Source organism: Falco peregrinus, chromosome 3 (genome assembly GCF_023634155.1).
Source record: "Falco peregrinus isolate bFalPer1 chromosome 3, bFalPer1.pri, whole genome shotgun sequence".
NCBI classification, from domain to species: Eukaryota; Metazoa; Chordata; class Aves; order Falconiformes; family Falconidae; genus Falco; species Falco peregrinus.
In genome coordinates this window covers 91,539,762-91,558,609 of record NC_073723.1, presented here as the reverse complement: position 1 = coordinate 91,558,609, position 18,848 = coordinate 91,539,762, and the positions used below count along the sequence as shown (strand labels likewise).

The 18,848-nt window shown below is 44.2% G+C and overlaps 1 protein-coding gene across 1 annotated transcript; it reads right to left on the bottom strand.

Annotated features, from left to right (window-relative positions):
* Positions 1–3,998: 3,998 nt before the first annotated feature.
* LOC101921383 (leukocyte elastase inhibitor) lies at positions 3,999–12,610 on the bottom strand. Its single transcript, XM_027781790.2, has 8 exons — positions 12,600–12,610; positions 10,926–11,103; positions 9,174–9,287; positions 8,692–8,823; positions 7,698–7,815; positions 6,145–6,287; positions 4,528–4,698; positions 3,999–4,403 (listed from the first exon to the last, which is right to left on the bottom strand). Exons 2-8 carry the CDS (start codon positions 11,094–11,096, stop codon positions 3,999–4,001), a joined length of 1,254 nt encoding a protein of 417 aa, XP_027637591.2. The 5' UTR covers positions 11,097–11,103; positions 12,600–12,610.
* Positions 12,611–18,848: the final 6,238 nt, after the last annotated feature.

The window sequence follows — 18,848 nt, the reverse complement described above, 5'->3', positions numbered from 1 at the left end:
ACCAGAATACATCTACAATACAGTTATTGAACTGCAAAATTATCAGTCCTTGTGTTTTCGTCTTGTGTCATTAAGCTGCATTCATTAGCCTAAGGGCTTCAAAAGGAAGGTGGGCATTTTTCCCACCCAGCCTGTGCTAAAACTTAGTGCCTGATAGTGCTTGGTGCATTCTCCTGGGAGACACGTGTTTGAATTACAGTGAGGGTGTGGGATACACTGAAGAGTTCTGAGGCACTTCACAAAATCACGGAATGGTCAGTGTTGGAAGGGACCTCTAGAGATCATATAGTCCAGCCCCCTGCTAAAGCAGGTTCACCCAGAGCAGGTTGCACAAAATCCCATCCAGGATTCTAGAGCAGGAGACCCCACAGGCTCTCTGGGCAGCCTGTGCCAGGGCTCCGGCACCCTCAAGGTGTAGAAGTTTTCCCTCCCGTTCAGACGGAGCTCCCTGTGTTGCCGCTTGTGCGGAGCTCCCTGTGTTGCCGCTTGTGCCCGTTGCCCCTTGCCCTGTCGCTGGGCACCACTGAAAGGACCCGGCCCCGGCCTCTGGGCACTCGCCCTTGAGGTATTTGCAGACCTTGATAAGGTCCCCTCTCAGGCTTCTCTTCTCCAGGCTGAACAGGCCCAGCTCTCCCAGCCTTTCCTCACCAGGGAGGTGCTCCAGCCCCCTCACCATCGCCATGGCCCTCCGCTGGCCCCTCCCCAGCAGTTCCCAGTCTCCCCTGAACTGGGGAGCCCAGCACTGGACCCAGCACTCCAGGTGCGGCCTCAGCAGGGCCGAGCAGCGGGGCAGGATCACCTCCCTCGACCTGCTGGCCACGCTCCTCCTCACGCACCCCAGGGTCCCGTGGGCCTTCTTGGCCACCAGGGCACACTGCTGGCCCACGGGCAACTGGCTGCCCACCAGCACTGCCAGGTCCTTCCCCGCAGAGCTGCCTCCCAGCCCTCAGCCCCAGCCCGTGCTGGTGCGCGGGGCTGTCCCTCGCCAGGGCAGGACCCTGCACGGGCCTTTGCTGAACCCCATGAGGTCCCTCTCCGCCAGCTCTCCGGCCTGCCCAGGCCTCGCTGAATGGCAGCGCAGCCTTCGGGTGGATCAGCCGCTCCTCCCAGCTCTGTATCGTCAGCGACTTGCTGAGGGCGCTTCTGCCCCTTCGTCCAGGTCACTGATGAGTCAGTTGGACAGGACCGGACCCAGCAGTGACCCCTGCGGAGCACCGCGAGCTGCAGGCCTCCAGCCAGGCTCTGTGCTTGGCCAGCAGCTTGGAGAAGAAAGCTGAAACACTTTGCAAGCTGAATGCACCATGCCAGACTTCAGAGGAGCAGCAGATTTGTGTAAATTTCTACTGCCACCACTTGTCTTGCATGGAGAGGAAACCACATGCAAATTTAGTTCAGACTGAACACAAACATTAGAAGTGATACTATGAAAGTGAAACTTGCAACAGTGATCATGTATTTAAAGCCAGTCTCAAGTCATAAGCACTGAACTTCAACTTATAGCTTAAAAGCTAAATATTTTGCCAATAACCATTACTGTAATCACAGCTGAGTTTCTCCCACTTCCAGTTCCAGATGAGAGTAGGAAAACAAGACAACTCCTACACAGTTCAATAAGTATAACAAGGGACATTAAAGTCAGGGGAAACTGAGATTTTAAAATGTATATGTATGTTTTGGGTCTAAGACACAACACCTAATAACTCCTCCAGTTTTTACCGACTCAGATATTTTATGATACGGGATACAACGTGGTTACTATAAACTAGTTTGAGCTGCTGCAAATCAATAACTGATCTGAGCTCAGTGGAGTTAGCCAAATCCAGCTAACTGACGTGCAAGACAGAACTATAGAATGGGGTTTGGGTTGGAAGGGACCTTTAAATAACACCTAGTCCAACCCCGGGGGCTCAGGCCAGAGCAGTAAACACATCCGAACCTTGCCATTTGCAAAGGGGGTGCCTGCTGCCTTGGCAAGCTGCAAGGTATGGGAGGAAGGAGGCATTGTACCTTGTTTGCAAGGGTGGGATTAGTGGAGAGAGGCACTGCCTTCGGTAGAGTTTGAGCCAAATGTTAAAAAAATGTGAAAAAACCTGTTGCACAGACATTTGGTCTTTTCCTTCATGACATTAGTCTCCTTTTCATAGTTCATGAGACTGTGGCAGTAGTAAAACTGCTGCTGTTGTGCACACCAGAAACAGCCCAGATACATCTCCTATGCCACACAGGGATCACCACATGCCTCCACAGCTCCCATGCTCTGGCAGCACAGGAACGGCCCGGCTTAGCTGGTGCTAAACTGAGACTTGTACTGCAAACCTCCTCCTCTGTTTCTTTCACTTTCAGAACTAAGCTCCTGAATTCTTCACTGATAGCAAGCGCAGATCCATCCCCCTGCTAAACCACAGTGTAGTTGGAAACTCCTGATTTAGCTCAAGGGTGCTGAAAAATATGCTGGGTGTTGGGGACTGTGTACTCATTTCTGAGAAAAGACAGGAATAAAGGGAAGTTCTTTTTCCCCTGTGGCATTTGGCACTTCATCACAGGAATCCCTGTCTCTGCATTTTCGGAAACGTTGATTTTTGAGGTTGCAGCACTCAGAACTTCCCTGGGGAATGTTGACACTGTATGATGACAGCTTTAGGTAACAAAAACATCATCTAATAGGCAAACTGGGCTGCCAGCCTCCAGAAGGAAAACTTGGACACAGCCTGGAGAACTGCTGCTGCAGCCATACTGCACCTTCACATTAGACAGTCAAGAGTAGTTTGTTTATTTGACTTTTATTGCCCTGCTCCTGCCTGTTCTTGTTCAGTTATCACTCACTCTTATTTCCTAGACTTTCTTGTCCAAAGGGCCCCAGGTAACTTATGGTGCATAAGCTGTGGTGATCATGAATGAGGGTGCTTTATACCCAATTATATGGCAAAAAGCTAATGCATATTTTCCTTTTCATGGGTCATAAAACAGGTTGCAAACATTAATTTGTTGAATCTCATGCAGAATCCCTCTGAGGAAGACGTTGCTTATATTAAACCGGCAAATTAGCAGTCATCTCTTCCTATCAGTCAGCGGCAAGTTTTATTTTTCCCCCACAGACTAAAAACTTTCCCAGGTTATGTTTAACTGTGATTTCCACTGCCCTTTACAAAACCTTTCTTCATTTCTTAGAGCATGGAGAGAGCCCTGTCTTCCAGATCTGCATCTCAGATTGTTAAAATTCACCAGACAACAGCATGTGAGAAAGTAAACACATTTCTTGGAACTTCATGGCTACCATTTTCCACATCAGTAATTTCAATGGGGTGCTTTAACCATTTTTCTCCTATTCTTTGAGAATCAAATAAGTTGATCTATCCCCATATAAGAGGCAGCCTTCTTTACTGTGTATATAATTAACCATCTTTAGAAATGTTTGGGTTTGTATCTTGTTCCTGCAGACACTGTGCATGCGAGATTCTCTTCAGAGTGATTTGAGAACTTAGGGGGCGCATATGGGAGGTTGCCCAGGGAGGTGGTGGAGTCTCCATCCTTAGAGATAACCAAAAACCATGTGGACATGGTCCTGAGTAACTGGCTGTAGATGGTCCTCTTTGAGCAGGGGAGGGTGGAACAGAAGACCTCCAGAGAGGTCCCTTCTAACCTCAACTCCATCGTCACCATCATTAATATGCAGGAATGCATATGGATGCAGGAATACAGGAACATATGTGGGCTTTGAGAAAATAAAATGTTACTTGTATGCAGCGAGGTTAAGGCAAAATTTACTCCTATTCTGGATTCAGATCAATATTTGCAAATCAAAGAGCCTAGTGGCAGAGCATCCACTTGATGGGTTCTAAGCTAAACTGGTCGCAGTGATTACTTTGAAATACAAACTAGTTGTCAAAGGATTAAGAATGCATTGGGGAAAAATACAATTTCTGATTTTCATCCAGGTGTTTCTCACAATGTTAGAAAACATCCCTTTTTAAAAATTTTTTTGTTTAATTTTTAAGATTTTAAGGTGAGCAGAGTTTGCCAAAGAAAAGAATGGCATTAGTGGGATTGTGTCTAATAAAGAATAAGAAAGGGTGATCAGCCATAAACACCTCTGTGAGAGGAAGGGACCTCCTCACAATGACAGCTCCTGTACCAGCTGCTGCTGTGGTGCCTTCCTCATTGACTTCCACATACGTCTTATGGACAACGTTTGACAGCACCAGGGATTTTGCAAACGACATTGCAGAAAGATCAGCTTTTGATTCAGTGAAGATGTCAGTCATCCCCATCTCTTGTAATACCTCATTGAGGTTAAAGGTGCCTTCAAGCTTGAATCGGGGGAGGTATACCTCCACTGTTGTCTCAAACATGTGCTCGGAAGCCGCCCACAGCATTAAATTTTCATAGGTCATTGTGCTTTCAATCTAGAAGATGGGGGGGAAAAAGAGCTTTAAAATAGGTAGGCAGCTTTGAAAAGTTTAGATCTCTACCCAGCCTTAATTCAGACAACCAGCTTTCAGCCATAGTCCCTGGTATATACTGCCTTACCTGCTTCAGCCCACTGGTAGATCCATCAGCCATGTCACCTGGCAGCAGGATGATCATGCTCAGTGACTTCTGAGCATAAGGGAGCTCAAGGACCTGAGCACCCATCTCCTCAATGTAGCCAAATTTAAATGTGCCTTTCTGATACATCATCTGCACACTTTTTTTCTCATTCTATTTAAAAGAAAATTATACGGTCACTTAAGCAATACAGTTCTTAATGTTTAGACTTATTATAGGTGTAATATCAGTAGTCACGGCACGGTTTCAGCAGTAACTGTTGTGAAGCTAGACATTTTTCTTTATTTTGTTGCATCTACAGCGACAGTGACTGACAAAACATCAGCTTTGCCATGCATTAAAAAGGGTGATAATTCTTTGGGGGGGGGGGGGGGGGACACCAAACCCAATAAATACTTTCCCTGTAGTCGATCAGATAGTGAAACTGCTTAATAGTATTGCACTTCCAAACAGACTGATGCTAGTTTGATTTGCAGGTCCTAACTTAGACTGGGATAAAGAAATAGCACTGCAAGAATCAAGCTGTCATTTATCAGACTAATTTTTTAGACAGGAAGCAATAAATAGGTTAAGAGCAAAATCATAGCCTTTCTTAGGCATCCAGTTCTAGGTCTTGTTGTCTTGCCTTTTTTGTGATGGCATTGTCTGGAAGCCTTATGAAGGCTCAAGTCTCCTTTTACAGTTAGCTAACATTGATATATGAGGAACACTCACAAGAGACTTTTTCTCATACAAAGCACTGCTACTTAAGGTCAGACCTAAATCTGCTGCAGGTTTTTTTTGTTATGGATGAGAACTGATAGATTATTAAAACAACATACGGAAAGAAGACAAAACTGAATTAAATGAAAATAAATGGGTTTTATTGTCTTTTTTGATAATATCTCTTAGACTTAAAGGGCACACACAATACTTGGAGGAATGTGCTTGTTAAACCACTGATTTTGCAACCACACTGACAATACCTTAGCTAAACAATGAAAGCTTAGGTGATATCCCTATAGCAGCTAAAAGGGCTAAAAAATAAAAATATATTTAAAATAAACTTTCAAACGTTGCAGACACTAGAAAAAAATGAAAATATCCTATAAGAATGTCTCCTTTTTCAAATTGCAACTATATTTTTGTAGTTTGTTACTATCTGGCCTAGTTTGTTTGGTCTGTTTTAATCTCTCATATGAGTAGCTAATATTAAAATGTATGAAATGTATAAACACCAGGATGACCCCTTGGAGTCTACATGAAATGGGATGTTCAGATTTGCTTCTGACACAACTACCTGTAATGACCACTATGTTCAAAAGTGCAAATCAGGACTAGCACTTTTGTTTTGCCTTGCCAGGCACTACTCTGAGTTGTTAGAACTTCTGACTCTTGCATATTTTTTCAGTAAAGATTACACTTTCCTATTTTTTTTTATTTTTTTTTTAGCCTTCTGCCATCTCTACTCAACAGAAGAGGCAGCTTAAGCTCCCAGCACACCCACAACTTGCTCACAGGGCAGCTGAGCCCTGGACATTGTGCTTCTATGTTATGTTTGCTGCAATGCTCACAGTATCTAGGGTAAATAATGTTAAGGTTCACAGGATGCAGGTGTACCTGATTCAGTTTAAAATCTTTCTGTACTGTTTTTTGTTCCTCAAACTTGTATTCCCAGGATGCTTTGAAGAAGATTGCATTCACTAGCACCAGCAATGCATGTGCATCGATCACACCAGGAGCAAAGAGTTCCTTGATTTTACCTAAAGGAAATTTTGGAATACACAAGTATTTGTTAGTTGTCATTAAGACTCTGGACTGAGATTCAATTAGTTCTCTGTGGACTTAGTTTTGGAGAAATTTAGAAATCTAGTTCTTGGCTTATTCAAAGGACGGGGACAATATATGGAAATAAATGGTAGATTACTCTGCACTGTTACCACCCATGGAGCACAGGAGAGAGTGGGAGTCACCAAATTAGCCAGCTGTCGCTGTCAGGTGACATTAACCATGGGGAAGGAGGTAGCACCATGAGTCACATATTTTGATTTATATGAGGGCATCTTTCCCTTTGCACCAAGCGCAGCAGTTAACCAGCTGTGGAGCTTTTGACTGTTTACACAGAAGCTGAAGTAGAGTTAGCAGGTCCACAGTCTTCATACGAGCACCCAGAGCAACAATGGCCCCTAACACTGCACAAGGTGGCTCTTGAACCTTCAGCCCTCTTACTGGGAGCCAGCTGGGTTTAACAGCTCTTTCCCACACCAATCACAGGCTGCTCTGCCAGTAGAAGGACAGGTTTGATCAGGGGATGAGCAAATGAGAAATTACAGAAGCCTTCAGATCCATTTGCCTGTCCCCCAGTAATTTCTGGTTTCTGTTCAGCCAGAAGATATAGAAACTTTTCATCCTGTTGCTACTGTGGTTCTGGCAAAACTAAAGGAAAATGGCACCTATCATGTTTGGTCTAATCAGCAAGAGCCGATGGCCCCTGCTAGCCTGTCAAAGGTAAGAGCTGGTTGATTGTCGCTTGTGATAGTGACTCTCACTGGTGGTCACATCTCTTGTCTTCGTGGGCATTGCTCTACATATAACCAGGTCCTCAGTCATCCTTCTCCCTGCCTCCACCAGGCTGTTCCTGTTCTCACCATGAAGCTCACAGCTTCCACCCCCTGCTGTTCTGTATATGCATTTGGGGCTGTTTGCAGAAGCAATTTGTCTGGTGAAGTCTTATAGGTATTATTGCAATTATGCCAGGCATAAGGGTGTGAATACAAAAGTATTTGACAACAAACACACCTTTAATTCAGAAATAATTTAGCTGGTAACGGACTCTAATATTTCAAGACTGAATGGGAAGAAAAACTGTCTTCAAACAGCATAAGACTGAACACCCAGAAACGTGAACAAGTCTTTACTTTTCATACCGAGGAATTTCTGTTGTTGAAGCAGTGTAAGAAAGACGTGATGGTGTTGCAGCACAATCAAACTAGTAGACTGCAACAAGGCTTTACCGTTGGTCAGATTCTGTCTGTGCTGTATCTCCTTCCTCCAGAGGTCAGACTTGTTGCAGTCCACTAGTTTGATTGTGCTGCAACAATTGGTGCCCCGTGTGAGGCTGAGTTGGACTCAGACTACCTGACAGCATGGCTGTGGTTTTTGCTTTGTTTTACCTTGTGTCTCACTTTCAACCCAAGCATTAATTTTTATTCTGGCAGCATCCACAGCACCATGAAAGTCCACTGTTTGCAGCATTGCTCCATACAGTTCCTTAGTGCACATTAGAAATTTCTGTAAAGCAAAACAAAGATTATGAATTGGTCAAATCCTTTAAAATTCACTTTTGAAAGAAAGCAATGATTCAGAACTATTTTAGAAATGGTGAAGGACTTGTTGACTTCATAAAGCAAAATTTAATTTTCATTTCATAGCTGTTTCATACATAATGTATGAAATTTCATTTTGTAGATGTTTCAGCAACTATCTGAAGTTTGTTCAGAGAATTTTTGAAGAAGATTATTCTATTGCATAGGCAAAAAAAAAGTAAATAAGTAAAAAGAAAGCCAGAAAAAGTCTTCCCATGGAGAACTGCATGCCTGAGGTCCAGATAAAAATAAAAAATTAGAGAAGATGCAAGGTGTGTTGTTCACTGCTTAAGGATCACTCAACAGCAATCACTGATAGAAAAGCAAAGATGTGACTAGCAAGTTATCCATACTAGGTAGTTTAGATAACACTTTGTCATTCAGTAAGAAAGGAGTAAGAAGTTCAGTGCAGCAGCCCTATGCATGACACTGTGTAACACCTCAGGTGCTCAGCCCTCTCCAAGCTTACTGCTGCCCCAGCTGTGCCACCTGCAAGCCCAGGAGCGAGTAGCTGACAGCTTGAATAACCATTTTTTGGCTGTAGTCGTGCCTCTAGCTAAGTGCAGACATATGCCAAACCCAAACAGACTCTTGCTTCGTCTTTGCTCTACAGCCATTGATATCCACAGTGTGTTTTGTTTTAAACAAAAGAACTGAAAGCTGACACTCTTGCCTCTTTCCCACAAGCCCCAAGAAGCACATCAAGTATTCCAAAATAAACGTGAGGGGGACAACAGTGAGGCTCACAGTGACAGGGAAGCTTGAGGTCAGGGCCACAGCTGTCAGCAGACAGGTAACTTACGTGCTGGAGTTCAAATCCTTGTTGTATAAAGAGATTGTTGGCCAGGGTTAAAACATATCTTTCACCAAGGTTTTGTAGTTGTAAACGCAGTGCCTGGAATGCTTTATGGTCAAGGTCCCCATCCTTGTTACACTGGCAATATTACAAACACAACAATTATAACGATTCCCCCACATAGCTTCGGTTGTTAATTTGCATCCTAATTAGATTACACTCTAGGGCTAACTCCTGCTGTATTGATTTTTAAATCCAGCTAGTCTAAGCTTTGTAGCCTGATCCTCCTTCAGATGAGATCACTGAAGGCTTTGGTATTGACTTCATGGAAGACTTGGCCCTTAGTAAAACACATCAGGCATTTCCCAGCAGTGAGGCAGGCTGCCTGTGACCGTGACTCCCTGCGGTGGCAGGCTCCAGGGCTTTACACCCAGTGACCTGCCGTGGAGTCAGGAAGGGGCTGTGGTGCTCCCCACACCAGGACACACCTGGGGGAGGGAAGACTGTCCCTCCTGGCTTCGCTCTGGCTCCATCTCTGGGGCTGCGCTCTCAAGATCAGACCCAAGGCTCATTCTTCCTGCAGCTTTCCTGACATGGAGCACCTGCAGTCGGAGATGACAAATTAGGGCAATTGTAACTGGAACGTTTTCCTTATTTAAAAGATTTGTTATGCTATCCTGGATAAATGGTGTAGATTTATGAAAGATATTTTCTCAGCTTCAGTCAGTCTGAAATGACAGACTTGAAATTGTTCATTATTCGTGTTCAAATTCATATTTCTGTGTTAGCAAACCAAAAAGAACTTGCACTTAATCCCTCAAAATGGTACTCTCCACTACCTCAAAATATTTACATTTCATTTATATTTTTACTGCTGCAGTTACCTTAAATTTCAAAATAAAAAGCTGTCTCAGGCAAAGACAGAAAAATAGCTTGCTTTAAAAACATCAAAACCAGCTTTTTGCAATCATTTTTAATCTTTGCATCAGCTTAGGAAATATATTAAAACCACAGTGCTCTTAATGGAAACCAGTCCTTGTTTCTAATGTACAAATATTTAACTGAAAAATTTCCAGCTTCTTCTCCATTATAATAATGTTGCGTCATACATAGACTTAATTTTTTTTTTAATTGAGGATACTGGATCTTCATTGCTTTCCTAAAAATAAGCAAGAATCCCTGAGCATTTTGTTAATGTGGCAAGGTTATGGTACCCAGGGGGCTGTCGGGGTGGCCTCTGTGCAAAGAGGTTGGGGGCTGCCCCCATGTCAAAGAGAACTGGTTACAGCCAGCTCTAAAATAAGTCAAGTCTGTTTTGTCACGACAGTGATCGGTGAGTGATGTCCCAGTCCTTATCTCAGCCCACAAGCTTTTTCCGTCTTATTTTCTCTCTCTCTCCTTGTTGAAGAGGGGGAGTGACAGAGTGGCTGGGTGAGCTCCTGACAAGCCAAGGCCAACCTACCATGCCCTGGAAACCTCATGGGGAGGGTAAGTCCACCTTGGTTGTGGGTGACCCAGCAGTCAGACTGTGCACACAGCAGCGTTAGGATGCGATGGATGAAGACCTACTAGTACAAAGCCAGCTACTGACAAGAACCTCTGCCTCAGGATTCTTGGTCTTTTGCCACTCATGGGCACAAACAAGGAAGGAGAAGAAAGACTGCAGAAAGCAGAACTTATACTGCAGGGTGTAAAGGTGCAGTGATCAGAGGTGTGGCCTTCTTCACCTCCTCCCTGCCCACCTGGGTCCCTATGAGCTCTGCAGGTGAGAGACATTTTGACTCTTGAATGTCATAAGGGATAAGTGAGTTAATGCTTCCAGACATCCAGCTGCAAGCACTTCAGGTTTCTGCAACTCTCCCCGCTGCTACCCGGACTCACACTTTCAGGATTCTCACAGCAACCTTGAGAGGAACCACGTGCCCGTAATTTTGAACCGAAGTCTGGTATTCTGGCAACAGGCTGGGGGAAAGCCAGAGCGTCCCACTGTGGTGTATTGCCTCCTCTCATTCAGCTCTTGGTCCGTGCTCCTGAGTCTGTGTGGGGGCACACACACGAGCAGATAGCAAGGATCATAAAAGCACCAAGCACTACTGTGAAGGCAGCACCTGTGCTTCTATTTGTGCTTGTTTCTTATGAGACCCTTGTACACGTGTTGTGCTAGGATGCCTGGTGTTTCCATTAAGGGAACAGCAAGCAATGTGGAAGTGTCTTAGCATGTTTCATTAATAATTACTTACCTTTTCTATCTGAGCAGCAGTGTTGTTTTTTGCACCTAGACAGACCAGGGCCAGCGCAACAGAGATGCTCATTGGAGAGAAGACTATGTTTGTGTCCTCTGCGTTTCTGTTGAGCTTATTGTAGAGGTCAAGGCAAAACTCAGTAACTGGTCTAGAAATGGAGTCCATCATGAAGTGGCTGCTGACTGGGAGTACAAAAGAAAGAAGAAATTTAATGCAGCTTGTTGCCTAGCTAGAACACACTGTGAAGCATCTGTCTGCCCTGAGATTGTCCCATAGCTGGTTTCTAAATTATAGATGTTTTCTAAATTCTGAGAGTTTGAAACAGCCAACCTTGCACACATCTGTCAGTTCACGCTATGTAGCAGGTGCAAGGACACAGTGTCTGGAAAAGGGACCCACACTCACAACATATGTGAATTCATCAGAAAGGACCACTTCTCTGTCTTATCCCATGATGTATCTTATTTTAGACCATGGTATTGAAATCAGTCAGCTGTGGATTAACACCTTCCTTCTCCAAACTAGTTTGATCTATACAGTTATATCAACTCTTTCCTCTCGTAACAACATAGGATTAGTAACAGAAACTTAGTGACAGAAACGATGCCTGCATATAAGCAGGTCTGGTAACCAGAGCTGTGGTATGAGGGTTTCAAGCAAAAGGTTCATAAAAATAATCACTATTAATGAAATGTTTTCATATATGAAAAAAGGTCATTAACAGCTATGGAGAGTGACATACATTCGGAAACATGAATAGTTTGAAATACGCTTTTTCACTCCTCATGATTTTTTCCAGGAGCCACAGATTCAGGCAGGATATACAATTAAAATTTCCAAACAAAACGATAGCTCAACAGCCCTGAAAAGAAGTCTGTAAATTCCTGCTCAATGATATGACAAGACCCGTATCACTCTTTTCTGTTGTACTAAAAATGTTACGGTCTGATACCTTTCCCATGTGTCACTTAAATTAAATCCACTTGGTTAAGAGCAAATTGAGACCAAGTTCCAGCTTGGTCCTTGCAAGCAGGGGTCTATCTGAAAAAAAGGGATTTAGAAACTCCTTTCCTGTCCCTTAAGAGAAGAATCGTAAAGCTGTTGTGTGGATACCAGTTGGATCACATGAGCTTTTCTAGAATCATTATACCCCAAAATACCTACATCACTTTCAGCATAAGATTGTATTTTCAGCAGCACACCCGAAAAAATGTGTGGAAAGCAAAGCATACATTCCTGACTGCTTGCAGACGGAGAGATGAGTAGCTGTGGCCTGTGTTCCAGAAAGATGCTTTGTTTTGGGGGAAATACACAGCCACAGTACAGAGAGAAGGGAGAGGAGGCCCCCGTGTCTCCTGCGGCACAGACCTGGCTGGCTTTGGCTTTCAGCCTGCACTGGGACAAGTGTGGGCCAGGTCCATAGCGAGCTGCCAGAGCTCCCCTCCACCGAAAACGGGTGAGTGCAGAGCTGGGCTGTTGTCCTCACTGCCTGCAGAAGGCCACGGCGCAGCAGGTGCTCCTCAGCCCTGTGCTGCCCAGCTGCTGCAGCCTGCAAGCTAAGTTATGTGAGGAACTCCAGCCTGGGCCACCAGAAGGCTAAGGATGCGAAGATGCTGGTGCAAAGCTGAACTTGAGGATCTTTCATCAGCAGGTGATGATGTACAGCCTGGCCTGGGCTGTTGGTGTCCAGCAGGCCCTTTGAGTGGGGTCTAGAGCATTCTTGGGAAGGGGCTACCTGGTGCTGGTGACCTCCATCCCCTTCCAGCCAGTGCTCTCCTGCCACCCTGCTCTCCTACTGAGGGAAGAGCTCCAAATGAGCCACAGTCCCCACCCTCACAGACAGCCCGCCCTTCACAGAGTTTTCTTCACTCAAAGAGCTACTCAAAATGTCTTGTGTTGTCCTCAAGATGCAGAGTGTGTGCTACCTCTCGCCCAGCCATGAGCTAGACATGAACTCTGCATGAGAAGTCAGAGCTCAAGCACCAGAAGTTACCAGGGCATTGGGAGTTGATGTGGCTCAGCAGAGAGGTAGCATTTGTCTGCACAAGCCACCTTAGCCCACAGCAAGTGCCGAGGCAATGGGAATGAACTCAGCCCACAAGAAAACAGACTCAGCCTAAGACAGATTGCTGCAAGTGGCTTGGAAGAGCTGGAAAGTCAAGTTGCTGAATATATGAAGGTGCCACGTGTGACAAAAGCAAATGCTTCTTGCCTTTTAACTAGCTTGAAAAGCTCAGCAATAATCAATGCTTCATCATGTTTCTGACATGAACCTGTGATGCTGAAAGAAAAAGTTCATATACGTTTGACACCGGGACATTTGTTTTACCCTGAAGTCCAGAAGTACGTCACATAAAAACCCACTAGAAATGGGCAAAAGAGAGGAGAAACACCCAAAAGGTTCTCTCAACAAACAAATTAAAGATGGATTATACCTCATTAGTTATGAAAACTGCTGTTTGTGTCTTTGTATGAAACATGGTTTTCATTTTCCTTTTAATAACACAATCATCTTACCACAAGAAAAAGACATTGCACTAAATAATCATTTCTCTTTTCTTCCACCTTTATTGCCTACTACCCAGAACCTTCTGAAAACAAAACTCAGCGCTTCTTTAACGCTGATGTTTGTATTGCTCTACTTCTACACATCTTGAAGGATCTGAAATGGAGCTGTAAAATTGTTCACAGCAAATGTAGGTCATGAGGCATATTGTAGGTGCGCCCAAACCTCATAACAAGTCAAGGAGAAAAAACAGAGTTAATAAACTTCCTCAGCAGGAAGGAGGCATCTCCACCCCACCCTGCAGGGAGAGGAGAGACTGCCAAGCCAAGTGGAGGGACAGCCCAGGAGCTGAGAACAGGTTTTAAAAGCAAGTACCTGGTGTACCAAGGTGGCGACTCCTTTAGAAAAAGCTGCAGGCTGTCCTCAGGCAGATGTCCAGCTGCAAACACTACAGCCAACTCCATGGTTTTGTGAGTGGGAACTACTTAGAGAGCTGCCCTGGAGACCGAAAGCAAGGGAGGGGAGGTGTGGGCTGGCGGAGGAACTTTCTTACTGCAGAATGAAAGGATTTAGTGAAGTTTGTTAATCTAAATTGGGGCAGGCATGAGTGTATGAATGATTCCACACCATAAAGCCACATGTCTAATCCATGTAATCATTCAGTCAGTGAGAGTTTTGGAGTTACTGCGAGGACAGTGGAGCCTGAAGAACACCTACATGGTGGACAACCAATGGTAACATTACTTTTAAAAATCTTGGATGGTAAGGAGAGAAGACGTAAGATCAAAAGAAGTATTACAGGAAGATCATAGCTGCTGCTCTGCACCAGCTGAAGTACCTGCACTGAATATTAGCAACAGTGGGGAGACAGTAAGCAGGGTTGGGGCTTTACAGCTGATGAAGCGAAATGCTTTGCATGATGGTTCAATAGCTTTTAACATAGTCCGTCAGATGGAAATTGCTGGAGCTGTTACATGTGAGCAAGAAGCTACCCAGGAGAATAGCTTCCTTCAAAAGAAAACACTATATACCAGACACCTTGTAAAGATGATAAACTTATTCCATGGCTGTGTGAAAGGACAAACACTTCTTTTCTATAACTATTCATGATGTGTTCTCTCTTTACAATTTGTTTTCAGCTAAGGGTAGATGAAATCAAAACAAAAACTCTCAAAGAATAAAAAGCTGTGCTCAAAGCTATCATAATTAATAGGTGTATTAGATTATATTATGCAGTTAACAGGAGGAGACAGTAAATAAGGTGGGAAGTCTAAGAGAGCTGTAGCTTTGGTTTTGAGGTTATTCTGTATTTAATACAAGGTTACCAAGAAGGAACCTGTTTTCCCTGATGCCACGTGATAATTCCCATTGCATGTTTTACTTCTCCAGTCTGCCTCCCATTAAGGTGATTTAATACACACTCATGGTGATTTAATACACACTCATTTCTCATACACAAAGGAAGACAGAATTGTCATAAATTACATCTGTCTATCCTAGAAAAGGAGCACATGTGTTGTGGTTTAACCCCAGCTGGCAACTAAGTACCATGTATCTGCTCACTTACTCTCCCTCCCTGGTGGGATGGGGAGAAGAATCAGAAAAAAGGTAAACCCCATGGGTTGAGGTAAGAGCACTTTAATAATTGAAACAAAGTGAAATGTAATACTAATAACAATAGCAGTAGTAGTAGTAGTACTGAAAAGGGAGATAACAAAAAGTGAAAGAGAAAAACAGTGCAAGGAAAAAAAGCCCCACATGTGATGCACAATACAATTGCTCACCACCCACTGACCGACACCCAGCCAGTCCCCAAGCAGCAATCGCCAGGCCTTGGCCAACTCCCCCCGGTTTATATACTCAGCATGATGTTCTATGGTATGGAATATCCCTTTGGCTAGTTTGAGTCAGCTGTCCCGGCTGTCCCCCCTCCCAATTCCTTATGCCCCTCCAGCCTTCCCTCTGGCACAGCATGAGAAGCTGAAAAGTCTTTGACTTAGTATAAAGATCACTTAGCAACACCTGAAACCATCAGTGTGTTACCAACATTATTCCCATACCAAATCCAAAACACAGCATTGTACCAGTTACTGGGAAGAAAACTAACCCTATCCCAGCCAAAACCAGGACAACATGCCAGATAGTACTGTCTCCTCACATAAAAAATCTGATTAGTAGAAGTGACTTTCTTATTTTTCATGACCGTTCATACAGAAAGACGTTTCCAAGTGTTTCTGCACTGATTTGAGTGAAAGGGACAAATAGCACATGAAGAAAATGAAATTTCCCACAACACAGAAATTCTAATCATCCTTCAGTGACACAAAATATTTCCAAGGTAACACACGTTAAATTAAAAACCAATACCTTTCAGTACAAAGTAATTTTTCAAAGGAAATGTTAACCAAGTTCATTTTCCAAACAACTTAGGCTCTCAGGCTGCTACTTTGATGCCAGGAAGGGCTTTTTCTGACTGCTTTTATTATTTTGCCTTAGTACCTCCAGTATCTTTTCTACCTTTTTCTAGACCAATTATTCCTGCATAAATAGACATGGACGTACACTGGTCTGTCACGAGCTGTACTGTGGCAAGTTATTTGCTGTGCCTGTGTGTACTGCACAGGCTTCTCTGCAAGCTTCTAAACACCACTGCCAAACCCAGGAGCTAATATGTTGATAGCGAAGACTAGCATCCCCATTAACAAAACAAAATCTGAATACCACTCCACCCTTCCTATTTTATATAGTTGTTGTTTAAGAACATAAACAATCCCCCGGCAGCAGGGATCAGGGTACAGGGGAAACGCCTAAGCACCCAGTCAAAAAACTACATGCCTGCCCTCTTGCCTAGTGAACATGTCAAGGCTTTATCTTGTGCCATGAAAACCTGAGTAAAGAAGGGAAATTAACTTTTATCTCCCATTCTGTGGGTGGGTTTGCTCAGGTCATCAGCACCATCACTTCATGTGAAGCCCATTTCTACCAGCGTGGGTAGAGGTGCTTGGAAAGAACCTGCCTTTCAGCCCTTCTGGAGATACAGGCAGAAAAGCAGGCACTTTCTGGTATAAGCCACTGAGCTGATCAGTCCTGTGACAATCAGAACTTTCAGGATGGGCAGAGAGATCCTGGGGATATTTCAGATTCCAAAGTCTGTGAAATTTAGGCAAGAATCTTTGGATTCACCATTTTGGACATGTGTTTCTAAATTCCCCATCTACATCCCACTGAAGACCAGCTCCCTTTGGGTAAGCTCTTGAGCCAGCTGAATTTTAGCAGTGTGTTTTGCTGCCTGCCGCCTGTAAAGGTATCTCCCCCTCTATCCCACCTGTAAACATGTGGACTTCTTTGGATATGAAAAAAAAAAAAAATCACAAGTTATTTAAAAAAAAATAAATAATTGCTTACCTTCTTGCCCGAAGAGGTTAAATGAAGAGCACAATAGCTGAGCTCTGGAGCATGTTCTTGTGAATACTGTATTATAAAAATCTCCCACTCCCTTTGGGAAAGTTCAGCCTCTAACCAATTGTTGATGATAGCAGCATGTTGCAATTTAATGCAAATGCCATCAACGTGAAGTTTCCTGCAGAAGACTGGGAAACCTATATCTAGCAATATGCTAATAGTATTTCTCTCAAAGCTGCCCAACAAGTTTGGCAGGCAATATCTGCTGGCAACACCTCCTGCTTGCAATGCCAAGTCACCCTCAGCAGGAAAACTGGGCATTAACCCTGGAGATCCATGGCTGTACTGCTGTGTGTAGTCCCTCTCAAGTCTGATGGGGTCTGGTCTGGACACAGGGGTGTGCAGGGATCATGGTAGGGTTCAGAGAGTCCTCGTCTGGAGCTGAGCTTGCTTGCCAACATAGAGCAAATGAATGGGAGATGCAGGAGCTTTATGTTGCCTACAGCCATCTCTCTCTCTCAGGCAAGGAGTCAGCTTTATGTGTATGGAAGCAGCTTAATTAGAGAGGGGAAGAAGTATTTCCTTGAACTGTAACAAGAATCCCCAGCCAGGGGGTATTCTTTTAAATCATTGCAGTTAATAAAAGAAAGCTAGGAGTGGTTGATCATATAGGTTATGTCTCCAGCACAGAGTGAGATGGAGGTAAAGAGATGGGAAGCAAGGAGCTACACCAGCACAGTGTTTGATCTCCCCTAATCAGCACCCCCGAGCTCAGGTACAACACTGGGTTATGGAAATTGGACACAGGTCCAAATTAAGTCCTCTAAGGTTTTATGTGGCTTTGCAACTCTGACAATTTTCTCTTTCTTTCTCACCTCTTCTTTCTTCCTACAAAGCATAAAGCTGGCTCTGGATTCATAGGATATTTGAGGGATCAGACATGGTGAGGGGAGAAAGGAGGAAAGAGGAAGCAGGGCTCCCAGCACCACCTCACCCTTCCCACACTTCCCTCCTAGTGCTGGGCCACCCTCTCCCTCAGGCACAGCTCCCGCTGGCTCTGCTGTTCCTTGCTCCTCTGCCATGGTCTTACCCCAGTCTCACAGCCTCCGCTGCTCCAGCCAGAAAGAGGGATTTGTAAACAATGCAAGACACGATGAGAAAATGAGTGTTCCTGTTACCCCTATTCTTCTCCTTGCTTTTTCGCTTCCATTTGCCATTTACTTCTTTGTTTCTGTTTTTCCTTCCTGCACGTTAGTGTAGTGTTCCTTAGTCTTCCTCCTCAGTTCTTTGTCTCTTTATCTGGGTGGTTTGTTTTGGTTTTTTTATTTCTGCACATGGCCTTACCATGTATCTTTTTCTCTTGTGCTTTTATGAGTCCTAGCCTCTTTTTAGTGACAGTCTAAGTATTTTTTAGTACCTTTCAAGACTTTTCTTCTTCCAAACTCTGTGCTTTCTCCCTCCCTCCTATATTAATATTGTTCCTCCACTGATCTATTTTACTTGCTCTGCACATACAGTCCTTCAGAACTTCCCTGGCATCAGTTTAACTGCTTTGCCTCAGGAAATATCAAATGTATGTGTAAATTCTGTCTTTTCTAGGCCCTTAGGATAGTATATTCAGGGTTCAAAACTGTACTGCTTTTCCAGTAGGGCCAATTGGCTCTACGTAGCATTTTTCAAGTTTCAAAACCAAACTGCTCTTCCCCACAAACTACTTTTTTTACCACAAGACATTAAGATGTATTCCCTTCTCTTCTACAAAATGCTGGGAGCGGGCAGCGGGCAATGACTGTGCAGCTGAGCAGGTGATGAGATGACTAGACACATAACACTGCAGTTTGCAGCTGCCTGCAAAAGCCAGCCACAGCTTGCTTTTTTCCACCAGGGCTGTCACCCGTCACTGGATAGTAACGCTCTTTTGAAAGGTGGGGTGGAGCAGCTTGGTGATCTGAGCAAGTCCTCAGCTATGTTCACTTTCTCCATCGTAACCAACACCTTTCAGCACATAAACA

Excerpts from the sequence above, each read along its gene's own strand:
- LOC101921383 (XM_027781790.2), bottom strand. The coding sequence starts at position 11,096 with ATGATGGACTCCATTTCTAGACCAGTTACTGAGTTTTGCCTTGACCTC. Across the intron at positions 6,288-7,697 it reads GGTTGAAAGTGAGACACAAG|GTAAAATCAAGGAACTCTTT; the intron begins GTAAAACAAAGC and ends AATTTCCTTTAG. Across the intron at positions 4,699-6,144 it reads AAGATTTTAAACTGAATCAG|AATGAGAAAAAAAGTGTGCA; the intron begins GTACACCTGCAT and ends TCTTTTAAATAG.